At 35.8% G+C, this 17,066-nt stretch overlaps 1 protein-coding gene across 4 annotated transcripts in view; it reads right to left on the bottom strand.

Moving 5' to 3' along the window:
- Positions 1 to 17,066, bottom strand: part of LOC138694514 (rho guanine nucleotide exchange factor 39-like) — a 54,680-nt gene that overhangs the window by 31,852 nt on the left and 5,762 nt on the right. For all 4 annotated transcript variants that reach the window (XM_069818304.1, XM_069818305.1, XM_069818307.1 and 1 more), the window contains exons 4-5: positions 11,311 to 11,441; positions 6,958 to 7,179 (exon numbers count right to left, since the gene is read on the bottom strand). In XM_069818304.1, coding sequence (XP_069674405.1) covers positions 6,958 to 7,179; positions 11,311 to 11,441 — 353 coding nt within the window. The remainder of the gene's footprint in view (positions 1 to 6,957; positions 7,180 to 11,310; positions 11,442 to 17,066) is intronic.

Genomic DNA, 17,066 nt, shown 5'->3' with positions numbered 1-17,066 from the left:
ACATAATTAACTTTATTAGGACAATAATATAACCCTACCCAACCCCATACCCATCAAGGGAGTTATGTTGCAGGCTATCAAATCAGCCATGCAGTAAGAAACATGCAGTGGAGGAGCTCCCAGCCACGGACACGTTGTGTTACGATTTCCTCCGTACCACTGTGTTCTAAATCCTTTGGGAATGTTAAATGTTATGTTTTATTTAACGACGCTCGCAACTGCCAAGGTTATATCAGAGTCGCCGGTGTGCCGGAATTTTATCCCGCAGGAGTTCTTTTACATGCCAGTAAATCTACTAACATGAGCCTGTCGCATTTAAGAACACAAACGCCATCAACCTAGCCCGGGATCGAACCCGCAACCTCGGGCATAGAAGATCAGTGCTATACCAACTGCGCCAGGTCGACCTTGGGAAATGATATGGCATCAACTGAAGTCTAATGTTAGGAAAAACAATATTATCCCGACTTGAGTCTAGTGTGTTAACTTCTGCGTGATGGAGCTGCAACAATCGGTCCTCCTGTGTTCAACATGCAATTAAAACGGAAGGGAATTATATATGAAGCACGACAGGGACAGTAACCAAGAGAGATTTGTGATTCATTAAGGAGAGAGTGACTACAAATAGAGATAAGAGAAGAAAAATGTCGCTGCGAATTTAGACACGAAACACAAATTGACAATATTCTTTCGGTGTTGTTATTATTATTATTATTATTATTATTATTATTATTATTATTATTGATGTAGTCTAAGTATGAAAATATATTAGTTTGAAGAAGTTGACCGTACAATGATTCTATAACGGATTTATGCACACAGTAACTCAAAATTAACTATTCATTAATTCGTGATTGATTGAATTAAAGTACAATTTGTTGTATAGAAATAAATATACGATTGTTTCATACCCACGTGGCGAAGTCAATGTAAAATGTGACAACTGCGCGCCTAGAAATTTCCGCACGCGTCCCTTAATGACCGGGGTGGACCGTGCGGCCAAGTTCTTCTAGCAGCAAAAGAGACCGACTGGGGATCCTTTGAAAAATCCTACTATACAATCAACTGCATCTCCACAAAAAAATTCCTTATAAATTGAACGGTTTTCACTTCAGAAATCACAGGAACCGCTTCACCCAGGTAAGTAGTTAGCAGTTAATCATTTCAAAGCTCTTGTTATATTATGAAATAGCATCACACAATGCTGCTAAAATAAATGTTCCCAGTGTTAAAATTACAGAGTGTAAATTTCGCTTAGGACAGTTTTTGCTCTGGAAAATTAAAGGAAACAAACAGTATATCAAACCAGCAGCTGAGACACAAAGCACCTGAAATTCGAAAGTGGTTAAAAATTTTTATATTTCGTTCTTTCTTATTTACCAGCAACAGAAGTACCGGTATCAGATTTTTTGCAGAGCTAATATCAGAGGCCCCTCCTATTAGAGAATGTTTTGAATATTATTATATTCTGGAAAACTACATTGGCACATCAACCTCCCCTCCCCTCGCCTGAATTCTGGGCTGAAGCACGAAAATTTCGAAATGTACAAACTACAGATGCGGCAGAATATTACCACAATGGTCTTCAGCAAGAATTTTGTAAGACATATCCAAATATCTTCATGGTCATTACTTACTTACTTACTTACAAATGGCTTTTAAGGAACCCGAAGGTTCATTGCCGCCCTCACATAAGCCCGCCATCGGTCCCTATCCTGTGCAAGATTAATCCAGTCTCTATCATCATACCCCACCTCCCTCAAATCCATTTTATCTTCATGGTCATTATATGTATTAAAATAAAACATATACTACATGTGAAGTACCTACTAAAAATGAGAGAAATAGAAATGGGAAGGACAATAAAAAAAGTGGAATGGACAAACACTAAGAAACTATTCATCTTGAATCAGTATGAACAATAGGATACTTTTTTTTTTGGTGCTAGTGGTATAGAATATGAAATTAAGTTGCATCAATAAGTTTTTCGAGTTTAGCATTACTTTAAGTATTTATTGTCCCCCTGTTGGAAAGATGGAATTACTTTGTTTGAAACTTGATGAAATTTTATTGTACCTTAACTCAATTTATTAAGGTACAATAAAATTCAAAATAATAACTGCAGGCCATTTTAAAATAAATCTGTTGGATGTAAATTATTTCTTAATTTATTAGGACCATAAAGGTATTGTTACAAGCGATAGATTGAATCATTTTTATCTTAATAATTTAATGTAGGATGATTATTTCGGGAATTGTTATGCTCTAAATTGTGAGGATATTTTAATACTTTTTTAAAATATAAATTTGGAATATGTTTCCAGTTAGTAAAGAGTAATTCAGAGAGACAGAGGTCTCAAGCATATTTATTGACACATGCCAGAATTATTAAATATGAAAAAAAGAGTTATTACACTAACATACTGTTTATAAAGTAACCAAATCTTAAGAAATACAGTATATGTACTGGTATTCTATATAAAGGCATAGGAGTGAATATAAATCTGTTTTAAGGAATTCCTATTTAATATTCCTGCTATAGGAACATGACAAAATAAATACAACGCAGCATGGAAGCTAATTCAACTTTATCGAGTATTGTTGATGAGATGTGTTATGAAGGTAGACCGAATCATTCAATATAAATGTATAAATAGGACGAATAATAATAGATTAATTTCAATGTATGTAGTATCAAAACTGAAAGCGGTAACTAGTCTATGAATGATGTCTTAACAAGTATAAATAAAATGAACTCTTGACAATAGACACACATTTGGCTTCAATAATAACTAGGACTTAAAGAAATTTATGGTAGCTCACCTGTCAGGCAAAACTCTGAATAGTCTGCATTGTCGAACTATAGAAGCGCGATTAAAAAGTATTTTTTTCCCCACCCATTACATATGATTGCTTTTTTCAAGTCCCGGTAATAACATTATTAAATTAATTATCCCACATATTTGGGTGGTGCCTTTCTCTTTGTTTCTGACATAATTTATGAGAGTTTCTCTTTTACACTTCAATAGAGAAATATAACTTTCAGTGGACAATGAACGTGTAACTCTAATGGAACTCTAAGAACCACAGCATTAATGTTTTCTTCTTTTCTTTCATGCCCTTTAGTTTTTGTTGCAGATAACATCATGCTATTGGATAATTATACATGCACCTTTCTAATAAAATTGGCATATATTTCACTGGTCTCAGAAGTAAAATTAAATGTATAATAGCTTCTCGGTGCAAAATATTTACTGAAAATTATTGTAGGATTTGAATAGAAATGCCACTTCTCAGGCAAGGTTATTCGTGGATGACTGTATAATATATAGAAAAAATTAGTGATAAATCTTATATCACCGCCTTGCAAAACTAGCTTGATGTTATTGAAAACTGGACTACAACAAATAAAATTAAAATCATCATCATCATCATCCTTCACGAATTAGGCCTCTGTAGACGAGCAAGAGTAAATCAATATGTATCCTTCTGTAAAACACAAAATTAAATTCGTCTGATATACCAATTAAATGGATCACCAGTGCCACAAGTAAACACTTAGGTACTGTATATATTTTAGTAACAAACTGGTTGAAATAAGTCACTAATATTACAAGGATAGCCTGGAAAACACTACATTTCTTTATGCGTATTCTTAAGAAAGCTAACCGAAAGTCAAAAGAATTAATGTACATAACCCATGTTCGGTCCACTGCTGTGGAGTAATGGTAGGCACATCTGACTGTGAAATGAGTGGGCCCGGGTTCAAATCCTGATTGGGGCAAGTTACCTGGTTGAGGTTTTTTCAGAGGTTTTCCCCAATTGTAAGGCGAATGTCATGTAATCTATGGCGAATCCTCAACCTCATCTCGCCAAATATCATTTCACTATCACCAATCCCATCGAGGCTAAATAACCTAGTAGTTGATACAACATCGTTAAATAATCAATTTAAAAAAAAGACGTCAGATAAGCAGAGGAAGTTACAAAAGCTTGTGGTGGTGAATTTAAAGTTTCCGTGATGTTCAAGAAAGGAAAGTACTACAAATGGGAGGAAAAGTAGATAGCCTATATTGGTGTATTCATCACATGATATTACACAGGAGATATCACCACATATGGTTGTAAATAACCAAGAACATTTTAAATCTGAATGTGTATTTTAGTGTAATCAAGTGTTGCTTTGTATAATAAGAACTGTAGGCACTGTGTATAAATCTCGATATGCATCTGAAAAAAATAGTAATCAACTTGGCAGAAATGTTCGTGTGTCACAATATAATTCGTAATATTTTATTTGTTAATGGCACTGTTATTTTTATTAAAGTATGTCAGCAGTTACATGTACTACACAAGTGTCTTAATTCTTTGGAAAACAAGTATTTATGTCATTTGGAACAATAATATGAACATTTTCCATTTTGGTAATAAATTAAGTGGCAAGAAAATGTTCGTCACACCATATAATATTTCATATTTTTTACATGATTAATTATTCCTTTTCATTAAGATTTTCTGTTTATATTTTGGAATGCTTACGTTAAAAGACAGTGATGTCTCTTTCATAAACGCTTAAGTATTTAATTAAATATCCTGTGAAGATCATAGTTACTTCGAAAATGTTATGTGTGTCACTATGGAATGACCCATCAGTATTGTTAGTATTGTTACAAATTACAAAACCTGAAACTGTTAGAATGGGATCAGGAGTAGTGACAAAAAAATGTAATGTTGTAGGCCTACATCAACATGACTATTTTAATCCAGTGTCTAATAGTTTTTAAGGTTTGAAGGCCTTTTGAGGTAAACAGTATTGAAAATGTGAGGGAAGGGGTATTTCTTGGTAATGGATTAGGCCTGTATATTTTATAATATTATTAACTATATATTGTTAAAGTACCTAGTAAATATCGTAATATGTATATTATATAATACTGTAAACGAGACATCACAGGCTGCATACTAGATTATTCTTGTTTTTGTATAATTATACGAACATGTATGAAATAAACAAGACTACTATTGCTTAGGTTAGGATAGTATTACTTATATATTGTAATCAGGCTATATGCACAAATTTTCCAATATACTACTATCATAACTAAATAGGTAATGTTAACATTAATTTTCATACGTTTTTGTGGTGCAAGTTAAAATAATTCAAAGTAAAGTATAACGAAACTCCGACAACATTATAATTATGAACGTCAAATTCTCTTATTTTATTTATTTTTCAGTGTTTGGTCCCTTATTTCCCATTGTTCTTTGGATTTATCTTAGTAAAATATCAATTAACGGATAAATTATGTTATACACTCAGTTGATAATATAAATAATATTCACGACAAATATATAAAAACAGAAGAGATAACGAATCATAATTTAGCCGACCGATAACTTTATAACATGGTCTACATATTCTATATTCTATATAGGTACATTGGCTTTGCGCCGAGAGATTGTATTGCATTCTATTCAATACAAAGGCGTACTTTATCTTATCTCTTCGCTTCGCCCACGTGACAACTATATTTAGCTCCCTCGTTCCGAACTTGCCAAGTTTCCAAGGTCATATAGGCCAATAATATTTATCCATGGTCATCAGTTGTCGACAGTACATACCGAGATTATCTCGTAAGCAAGAAATAATCGATTTAGAGTTCGTGTCTCGTGATGGTGTTGGTCATTGTGCCATCTGTTGACGATTATTGACCTACATCAAGCCGGCCTCGACTGCAAACCCTAAAGCCTATATAAAAGAGCTATCTGTTAGTATATATGATCTAGGACGGGACTTAACTCTATCTGGAGATGAGGCAGGATGACCCACCTATCAGCATCGGATTCACGATGTAATCCAGCCCACCTGTTGGACTTACAATTGTCGCATATATAGGGCACACAAAGGACCAAAGTGTGCTTAAGTGTACGCATCCAGAAATTCAAGCCCAGACTCTACCTTTTCCTATGCAATTCTCTCTGTCATCAAAGTTATCATCTGTCACTGCTTGATCTCAGACAGGTCATACTCTGATAATGAGTTATGATTGCTTTCTTACGTTATTTTCTTCATTATCTCTTTTATCATAAACGTAATCTTTTTCCGTCTGTTGTTTCATTGACCCAGTCATGCCACACATTCGGATCTTTGCTCTTCTCAAGTTTTCGTCGCTTAGTATCTGATATTTATTTGTTAAAACTGTAATAAAATCTCTGGAAAATATATAAGACGGTAAAAAGAAATGTATCTATTGTCATAGCATAGGCCTATATATTGGTCATAAAGTTGATATTATATGTATATCTTTGTTATTCTAATAGGTGCATGGGCGATTGCTGTCCCCCCAGTTCAATTTGCAGGTCGCTTTTACAATGCACAAAGATTGAACATAGCCTCTGGATGATACCACATTATAGTATCTAATAAGCAGCTAATAAGAATGACGAATGTGTTACACCAAAATAGAACCACTAGCAATAGACTAAAATTCACTGAGTGACAAGTGACTTCACGCATCTACTCTAGGGTTAATTATTTTGACACTTCGTGAATGTAGTAAATTATATCAGACTTTAGAATATACGATAATATAAGAAAAAAATTAAATTACCATAATATTGGGTCAATTTTCCGTAATGGCTATGCTTATGGACGCACATGCAAGATGTTTAGTGCTTCAGTTGTTTTCCTCAGCTGACTGTAACGCGAGATGGTGACATTCGTCCATTATCAGTGCAAATGATGCTCCTGGTGCAGAACTTCACTCGCCTCAGTCACCTAATATTAGTGAGCGAGTGATCGTGATCAAATGATTACTCATAGTACCATAGAAGTCAATGCAAAGAACTGGCTTGCAATGTTACAATCCATTAGTCACATGATCGTCTTACACGCCAGCAAATATGGTATATGAAGAGTTAACTTCCCAGATCACTGAACTACTAAAACTGTTTTACCTGAAGAACAGCCATTGCCTCTTTGTAATCATAAGCATACACAGAGTACAGCTTGAAGAATGGTGCCAGCTTCAAGAATGAAGCTGCAACATGTTCAGGATTTAACTTTAGCTCATTCAGCAGTTCACCATTGACGTTATAAAGACTTTCAATGTGTCCGAATAATGTCATGTATGTAGAATGGGAGATGAAGGTCTTCTTCTTCAATGGCTCCATGAAAAACTGAAAGGAATATAGAAACACTTTAATATGATTTATTTTTATTGCACAGATTTCTTCTTCTTTTTCTTCTTAGGTACAACAGCCTAGATAGATCAAGACCACACCATGATCTTGCTTCATTGGTACCTTACATAGATTCCACAGAGGTTATTATTCAATACAATTGGATCGCATTTTTAGAAAGGAATTAAGTCAAAATGTTCTACTTTTCAGGAGAGCAAAAGAACTTACTTCATGAATAAATACCAACCAATGCTATAATATAAACATGAATTTTATATTAGAGACACAGGGAAAGGTTTGACTAAATTCCTTTGTTTGCTAATCTTTGCGTCTTGGAAGTATTAATCATTTCATCAGTAAAAATAAAAATGACAAATTTTGACCTTGTTCCTTTCTAAAAAAAATGCGATTCAATTCAGCAGTTATAATACATATATAGTAAATATATTTATCAATATACTTTCTTTATTTATATTAACCTAAATTCTAATTTGGGAAGTCAAAAGGAGGATAACAATGACAAAGAAAGCTTTTAACTGAAAAAGGAGCACCTTCTGCGGACCTCTGGAAAAAGAACTAAGGAAGAGACTAGTGAAGTGCTTTGTGTGGAGTATGGCATTGTATGAGGCAGAAACATGGACATTACGATGAAGTGAAGAGAAACGAATAGAAGCATTTGAAATGTACATGAAGAAGAATGGAGCATGTGAAGTGGACAGATAAAATAAGAAATGAAGCTGTGTTGGAAAGAGTGGGCGAAGAAAGGATGCTGAAACTGATCAGAAAGAGAAAAAGGAATTGGTTGGGTCACTGGCTGAGAAGACACTGCCTACTGAAGGATGCAATGGAAGGAATGGTTAGCAGGAGAAGAGTTTGGGGCAGAAGAAGATATCAGATGATAGACGACATTAAGATAATTATATGGATCATATGCGGAGACTAAGAGGAAGGTAGAAAATAGGAAAGATTGGAGAATGCTGGGTTTGCAGTGAAAGACCTGTCCATGGGCAGAACACGTATGTAAGTATTCTAATTTGGTGCACTCTTAGCAAACTGACATAGTGTCGGCTTTTCACACTGGAGAACTGGATAATGATGAAGAGCATCAGATTTTCAGCGCAATATAATCATATTCGCCCTCATTTCAAACTTAACTCTTGTTCTACTGAAAACCTACAATTTATGCTTATGCCCTTTTTATCACGCACCAAAGAAATATATACTTAGTAGCAATACTACTTTATAGTGCATTTAAATCCAGGCCTTGATAATAACAATAATCAACAGGAATATATTAAAGAATTTCATCTTCAAAGTTTAATTTCTATAACAGGAAAATATAGAACCAACTAGAATGAACATATTTCAAGGATGGAGCCACATAGATTTCCGAATTTATTTAATTTCAGACCCACAAAAAGAAGAAAAGTGGAACATCTACGGAAACTGCGAATGACACAAAGAATAATAATATTATTGCCTCATAACCAGACTAGACCTTTGCATCATTTAGATAACATACCGTATTTCACTGCATAATAGTTGAATTTGTTTTTTTATTATTTTTTTTTGGCGTGAAAATATATGGTGCGATCATTATGTGAAGAATAAATTAAAATGGTAATGATTGGTCACATCAGCTTCCACGTAACAGGGAGTGTGCGAGCAAGAAGGGCCAAGTTGCACGATTCATAGCAGAAGAGAAAGGAAAAGGGAAGGAGAGGAACCGGTATTAGTGTGAGACACTGAAACTGAAACGTAAATAATACCTTAAAGAATAAAAATTGCTGTGTGTTATTGAATTAAAATCACATATTTATTGACTGAAAATATTCACACTATTGTTGAATCACATGTACCAGTACATCTGATGCATTGAAGTCAATATTATCTGACTGCGGGACCAGTTTGCGGAAAGATGATTGGTATAAGCCTAAAAAAAAGTATATGAACACTTGTAAACAACTACCATTCAGAACCAACAATTGTACTGAACTGAAGGCATTTATGGCTATTGGCTTGGTGCTAACACCTCGCATCTCCATTCACTTTCGTCAGCTGCCACTACTGTTTCTCGCACATTCGACCTTGAACATAAAGGTACTTTGTGTTGCAGTGGTAGCACATTATTTTTTAATAATTCTTGATTGTAATAAACAGAGATAGCCATGCAACGAATATGCTGTGAAATTTTTAAGACCTGATCGGTTTGTCTATAAATAAGGGTGCGACCATTATGCAATGAAATACAGTAATACTGAATGTACCAACAATTAAACATTTTTAAAATTGGTACCAAACAAAACATTTACATGAAATTGTCATGCACTGGTCTCTGTTAATGTCCTTCTGCTTGCTGTGGTCACAGGTGTAGAGAGAGGACACGGGAGTGACAGGACAAAGTGGCCGAAGCTTGTGGAGGGGGGATGATGTGACGATGTAGAAAGGAAAAACTCTGGTTCCAGATACAGGTATTAATTTCAATAATTAGTTCCTCCACTGGGTCATGAGCAGGGGAAACGGGAGTGCTGTCGAGAAATTCTCGAGTATTGAAATTCTTGGTCCTATGACTCTGATTGAAGCTAGTTGAAGATGTGACGAGGCTAGGATGGGAGATATATGAAGTGAGTAGTAACGGGAGTGTCTGGAAAGAGGTGAAACGAAACTTGCTCGACAAAGGGCAATTAAAGCGAGAAGGAGAATTGTGAGGCAGGAAACAGGTTGGGGTGGTTCTCGACTACCAGGAGCTATTCAGACACCACATGGCCCTACCTTCAGCTGCTATCGAGCTCGCAAACTTGGCCAGCGACTCCGACCGCTAAGGGGGTGGGGAAGTGTTACCAATACTAACGACATCCGTCGAAAACTAGGTATCTTCACTTACTGAGCTCGCAGAATTGGCCTGCGATTCCGATCATTGAAGGGGGAGGGGAGGGCTTGAAGGAAGGAAAATTTTTAAATTATGGTTTATTTAACGACACTCACAATTGCCGAGGTTATATCTGAGTCACCAGTGTGTCGGAATTTTGTCTCGCAGGAGGCCATTGCATTTAAGCACACTTAAATCCATCGACCTGGGCTGGGATCGAATCCGCAATCTGGAGCACAGAAGGCCAGCCTATACCGACTATGCTACCCAGGCAGACTTGAAGGAAGGACTAGGGTTGAGCAAGCCGGGGTGAGTGTGGGGAGTTGAAGTTAGGAATGCTACAGAGGTGAAGAGTCGAGGAAAAGAAGGAAAGGTGAGATGTGAGTGGCTTGAAAACTGGGGTGCTTCTCCACTAAGAAGCCTTCCCTACAACTTTTTATAAGGCCAGTCGCAGTTCAGCCCCTCACGTGACTAGTCACGTCACAGGTCGAAGGGGGAGAGGGAGAGACAGACAGAAGGCTTCCATAAGCTCCCCATCAGGAGTAGAAATGGAACCCACTCGATCTGAGGCTGACACTGCAGTGATGCAATATTGGCGGGGAGAAAGTAGCCGGTCATTTCAAGTAGCATGTGTTCTGCCTGGGGGGGGGGGGGGCGTTTTCCTCTTTTCAAGCAAGGACCGCAAGTAGAAGGCAGGAGGGGATGGTCCTCCTCCCTCTTTATGATTTACCAACGTGGATGGCAAACCAGATAATAAGTGAAAGTTGAGGTAGGCTCATAAGGAACATAAATGATGAAAACATAACACAATGCTCAGCACACTTAATGAAGGTGCAATATCTGATTTTGATTAAACTCCAATTAAGCATTTATAACTTTACTTACTACTTATAGATTAGTTGTCCAATGCTCATCTATTTGGGAATGAAGTCATTTCCCATTCGCAATACAATTCCAGCTCCCTTACCCCCAGAATATATCTACATAAATTGCATTTTCATGAATAACAAATGCTGGTATAAAATTCATAAGCAGAAAGTGGGATCAAGACGAGATATTGGTGTACATTGACACATTTCGAACATTATGTACAGTATATGTCCCCCCCCCCCCTCCTTATTTGGCATTCTCACTGACAGCCAGCTTGCAAATAAACCACAGGCTGCCAAAATGAAGCCAGTATATGAATCAATGAAATATGAAGGGAAAAGAAACGTGCGGGTTTTTATGTTGTTATGATTGTGAATCTGGAATCTTACCTTCATTATGACTTCCAGCTGATGCAAGTAACTCACTTCTGACGTCAGTATTTCCTGAATAGTTTGATACCTTAAAGATTTTTCTTTCTCTTCAATAGAGTTCTTGTTGATATCATCTAATGCTGTTAATACTGAAAAAGTAAAAAAAGATATATATATATATATAGTAAACACCAGCCTTTGTGGTACCTATCTGTATTCAATCACATCTCATTTAGTCCTGTTGTACTGTACAATGTATAGAGAAATAATTTTGTAATGATGCATAAAATCGATTTCAAGATTTTCACCTACATACATGCTTTCAACATTCTTTACACCAAAAGTAAATTCTGCATTATTTTATTAGTTTTTGCTCAAACTCTAACAGCAGATATTCTTTACATAATATTTACGAGTCAATTTATCCAGAAAGTAAGCATATACGATGTCAGAGTGAATAATGGCTTCCTTCAGAGTTTTGTTACATAAGATATAGCATCAAACTTCACAACACGACTGTTGTTAAAAAAAAAAAACCTCAAATCATAAACTTGTTGAGGGGGAGATTGAGAGAGACACAAATGATGCAGTCTCCTCTATTCACTTGCCTTCAGTCTTTCGTATGAAAGCCAACCAATTATCTTCTTATTGTGAGGCAGCATTAATGGTAGGAAGTGTTAAGGCAGGGTTACACTGTTCAACATGTGGCATGACTTGTTTACACAAAAGCACAAGTTCATTTGTCAAGAAATGTCAGTTTCAAAAATTTCTGCTGCAGTTTATTTCATTCTAGATTGTAATCTGAAGGACAAACTGCGACAAAGAAAATGGTGGAGAAGACAAATGACCAATGTAATGGCACACCAAACAGCTTTGATAAATTAATTGAATTATGATGACGGATATATGTATATATTTACAAATTTTACAAGAATGTCCAATGTTGATTCAGATAATTTACTTACACTTATATCACCAATAATAACAAAACAGGATACAAATTATGGGTTGTTACTATTCAGCAGATTTTCTTTCTGTTGGAAATTCTTAGAATTTCTTTTAATTTTATTGCTTCTTGTATGAATCCATTTTGAGTTTACAATGTACACTTGGAATTTTGGTATTTGTTCCATCTATCAGAATTTTGGAGTCTTGTTAACTTTTCATAAGTTAACAGAACTTGAGTTTCTAATTCTAGCATAATGGGTTTGTTAGAGGTGATGGCTTGTAATGCTGCAATCGGTGTAGTTTTGACTGTACCAGTTATCAAACACAATGCTTGATTTTGAGTGTGTTCAAGTAATTCTTTGTTTGTATTAGAAGATGTCAATATTTCTCCATAGTATTTTAGAATTGGTTTGATATAAATATTGTAATTTATGTTCTTGCGCTACCCCACTTTGTACCTGCAAGCCTTTTCAAAAGTTTAAATCTGTCAGTTGTTTTCTCAGTTATATACTTTATGTGATTTTTCCAAGTCAGTTTTTTGTCAAAGTATACTCCTAAATATTTTGCATTCTCTGTTCTTTCCAGTTTAGTGTCTCCATAATGCAGAGTAATTTCAACTGGTGTTTTTCTTAGGGAAAACAACTGAAAATTGGTTTTTGTTACATTTACATTCATGAGATTATTTTTACATCAGTTTTTAAGTTCTTCTAGCGCTGCCTGGATTTTTTTTGTCTTCAATTTTTCTGTTTTCTTTGTTTTTTGTGAGGACCATATAATTAGATCATCCGCAAAGAGAGCTGTTTTCACTCCAACTTTTTCTACTTGTTGTGGAAGATCATTAAAATACTGTAAGTATATATTGAATAGTGTTGTACTGAGCACAGCACCTTGAGGTAAGCCTAGGTTTGCATCTGGAGGTTGCTGTGCCATAACTTGTAGCACAATATCTTTGGTTTAAAATTCAGAGCTCCAGCGCAACATGTTACCACTAATACCCATTTCATGGAGTTTCTTGAATAAGTTACATCTCCACACATTATCGTATGCTGACTTTAAATCCAGAAACACTGCCAGTGTACCTTCTTTATTGTTAAATGCCTCCTTGATGTCTTGACTCAGCAATATTACTTGTTCGTTGGTTGAATGATTTCTTCTAAACCCTGTTTGGGATGGTGATAATAGACTATAGGTTTCTAAGAACCAGTTGGGTCTTGTCGATATCATTCTCTCCATAATTTTCGCTAAATGGTTGGTTAACGATATGGGTCTATAATTAGTGATATCATCTGCTGATAATGACAGTTTTTTTCCAATCTGCTGGGATTGATGGTTTCCAGACATAGTTGTAAAAATTTAGTAGTGTAGCTTTAACTTTAATACCTAGGTGTTTTATGAATTCAGGCAAGGTTTTGTCAGGACCAGAGGCTTTATTGTTATTCATTTTATTGATTGCTTAGTTAAGTTCAAATTGGCTGAAAGGTTCGTAGAAAATTCTTTCTGTTGAGGCTAAATGGGGATGCTCATTTTGTTTTTGTTTCCTTAATCCATTTTTCATAAGCTTCTGTTCTTTTCTGTAATGTCTTGGTATTTTATTCAATGTAAAATTGGTGTTGAAAATGGATGCAATTTTTAAATCATGTTATTTTTATATTTCGATGTATTATGGGTTGCTTTGGTTTATTTTCTCTTTGTGTTTTTTATATACATTTATAAATTTTAGTACTATCTTTTCTATAATCTAAATGTTCTACAAAATTATTGCATGCATTTCTTTTAGTATTAATTAAGTTTCTCTTCAAAACTGCAGCTGTATGTTTCCAATATAAAATACTTGCTTTATCTTTATTAGTTTCAGCTTTTCTCCCAGTTTCTACTCGGTTATTTTTTAATTTTTCCTACTCTTTTGTCCAAAAAGCTATGTATGTTTTCACTTTTCCTCTTGGAATGAATTTCTTTGCTGTTTCAATCAAAATTTTATAAATATTAGAATTGATGCTATCCAATGAATCTAGGCTTATTTCAATTTCCTAAGGTAATTTTTCCTCTAGCTCTCTTGTATATCCTTCGCAATTACCATTCTCCAAATCCCAAGACTTTTTTGCTCGTACTTCGTCTATCTTTGGGTATGATTTAACGTTAGCAATTCCTGCTCTGTGATCTGAACTCAAAGATTCTGATATCTTCCTATGTGTTCTATATGCAATATTAGAAGATAATGATAGGCGACCTTTAGTAGCTAGTTCTGAGAGCAGAGAAGCGGGGCTAGGGGAAGGTAACCTCGCGACCTATGCATATGCCGACCTGAGATAACATTCAGTAGGGTCTATCATCCGTTCAAAAACATTATCGTTCCACAGTCTGTACAAACCTTTTATTAAATCTCTGCTTCTGTACAATGCCATAGTTTGCATTTCACAAATGTCCATCTGAGTCTTTTGAATGACTTTGGTGACCTTTAAATAAAGGTAGTTTTTATATAGCAACTATGGAAAAAAAGCGCGTGCTCATGCACGCACACATACACAAGTTACCTGGTTGAGGTTTTCCGGGGTTTTCCCTCAACCCAATATGAGCAAATGCTGGGTAACTTTCGGTGTTGAACCCGGACTCATTTCACCGGCATTATTACCATCTCATTCAGACACTAAATAACCGAAGCTGTTGATAAAGCGTCGTAAAATAAGCTACTAAAATAAAAAATGCTCTTCTTGTTGAGATCCAAGTGATTTCTTAATGTTTGGAAACCAGGTGGTAGTTGCTCGGAGCCAAGTCAGGACTATACAGTGGATGATGGAACACCTCCCATTGGAACTGTCACAGGAGGGTTTGAGTTCGTGCAGCAGTATGTGGCCAAGCATTGTCATGGAAAGAAACAACCCCAGAACTCATGCCTCGTCGTTTTGTTCTGAATTGCTCTCCTCAGTTTGGTTAGTGTCTGACAATACACACCAACACCAGAGTTTATTGTTGTGCCTCATTCCATGAAATCCACTAACAAGACACCTTTCTTGTCCCAAAAGACAGTTGCCATGAGCTTCTTGGTTGAAAATGTTTGGAGACATGTTTGTGGTTTCGTAGGCAAGTTGGTGTGATCCATGCCATTGACTGTCCTGTGTTTCAAAATTCACATACGGAACTTATGTCTCATCTCCTATAACAATCTGGTCGAGAAACCAGTCACCTTCACTCTCGTAGTGCTGAAGGAATGTCAGTGCTGCTTCCATCCTCGTGGTTTTTCTCGGCTCCAGGCAAAACTTTCGGTACCTACCAAGCACAAAACTTGCGACAGTCTAATCTTTATGTCACCACTCCGTATAGAACAGTCTGACTGATTTGCAGAAAGTGCTCAGAGTTCCGAAATTGTGAAACAGAGAGTTTATTTGACCACATCATCCACTTTTGCAACAAGTTCATCGTTTACAATAGATAGTAGGCCACTTCATTCATCATGGATGTTAGTGGGCCCATCTCAGAATTCACGACACAAACATCGAACAATACTGTCACTCATAATGTTCTCATGCATTGCAATAATTTTGCAATGAACTGCAGCTGCCATTAATTGTTTTGCCTACAGAAACTGTATTACTGCATGTACCTCACACTTAGCAGGAGCTTCAATTACTGCACATATTTTAAATGCCTGTCTTGGTGAGAGAAATAGTCGAATGCAATCTATGATACTGCCAGAAGCATACTGAACTAAACTACATAGCGGAACAAAGAGGAGGCTGCTACCGCCACTCCTGCACATAACAGACGAAACCAGAACTAACTTTACAATTCATCCTCGTATAAATTCCAGGTCTATAATCTTTTCGCTGTAAGAAAAATCCTAATGTAAACAGTAGCACGTGACTGAAGTGAGGCTTCACTGGCCAATGTTTGGCACCATAGATTCTCAGTATGTGTTCCGGCCTACTGTTGTACATTCTGTTTCATGTTGAACATTTCCCATTACTCGTCAAGTAGGCCTAACCTCAATACTCTGCATTCATTTGCTTAGGAAACATTTACTTTATAATTACAAATCTGTGCTTCAGTGGCTGGCCATGATAATATCTTTGAAAAATATTGGAGTGCAAGAGGTCAAATGACTTTATTGTCAAACGCCTGGCATTAGAAAACAACAACTTTATAATTACTGCAATTAAATTATTTTTAAGTCTTATGTCTTCACAATGGGCAGTTGAGGGTGCAGAAGCCATACTTCAGTACCACGTGCTTACATGAACAACTACGAGCTTAAGTGACGCCAGCTTGTTACAAGAACAGACTACCTCAGTATTGCTGTGGTATTCATCCGCGTTCATAGTACATAACAAAATATAAAAGTAGCTTTTCTTTTACATAGTGTTTTACATATGAGTAAAGTTAAATGTTTAATCGTATTTAACAACTAGAATTCAATGTTTTATTTTCAAATAATACAAGATTGTAGTTTCGAAATACGAACTATATTTTCCTGCATCATGTGAGTGTTTCGACTGGGAGCCAATCATGGGCATGGCAGCAACGTACTTATGTTTACATTAGGATTTTTCTTACAGCGAAAACAGTATAGTTATGAGTTTTTGTAAAATATTTTGAAAATTAAGCTGCTTAAAAACGTTCTGCATATTTATTAAAGTATCCATCTAAGAGTTCATTTTAACTCTGTTAATCTGGAACACCTTGTGTATGTATATATGCAGAAAGTTAAAATGTTTCAGAAATAGAACAGAATCAGTGCTGTCAATACTTACCGTTGGTTTTAGGATATATTTGCACGTACCTGAATCTCATACAAATTTATGATCTAGTCTATACACTTTTCATGCACTCTT

This window comes from Periplaneta americana, chromosome 2 (assembly GCF_040183065.1).
Source record: "Periplaneta americana isolate PAMFEO1 chromosome 2, P.americana_PAMFEO1_priV1, whole genome shotgun sequence".
NCBI classification, from domain to species: Eukaryota; Metazoa; Arthropoda; class Insecta; order Blattodea; family Blattidae; genus Periplaneta; species Periplaneta americana.
The sequence above is the reverse complement of the archived record's forward strand: the minus strand, read 5'-3'. Positions and strand labels throughout refer to the sequence as shown.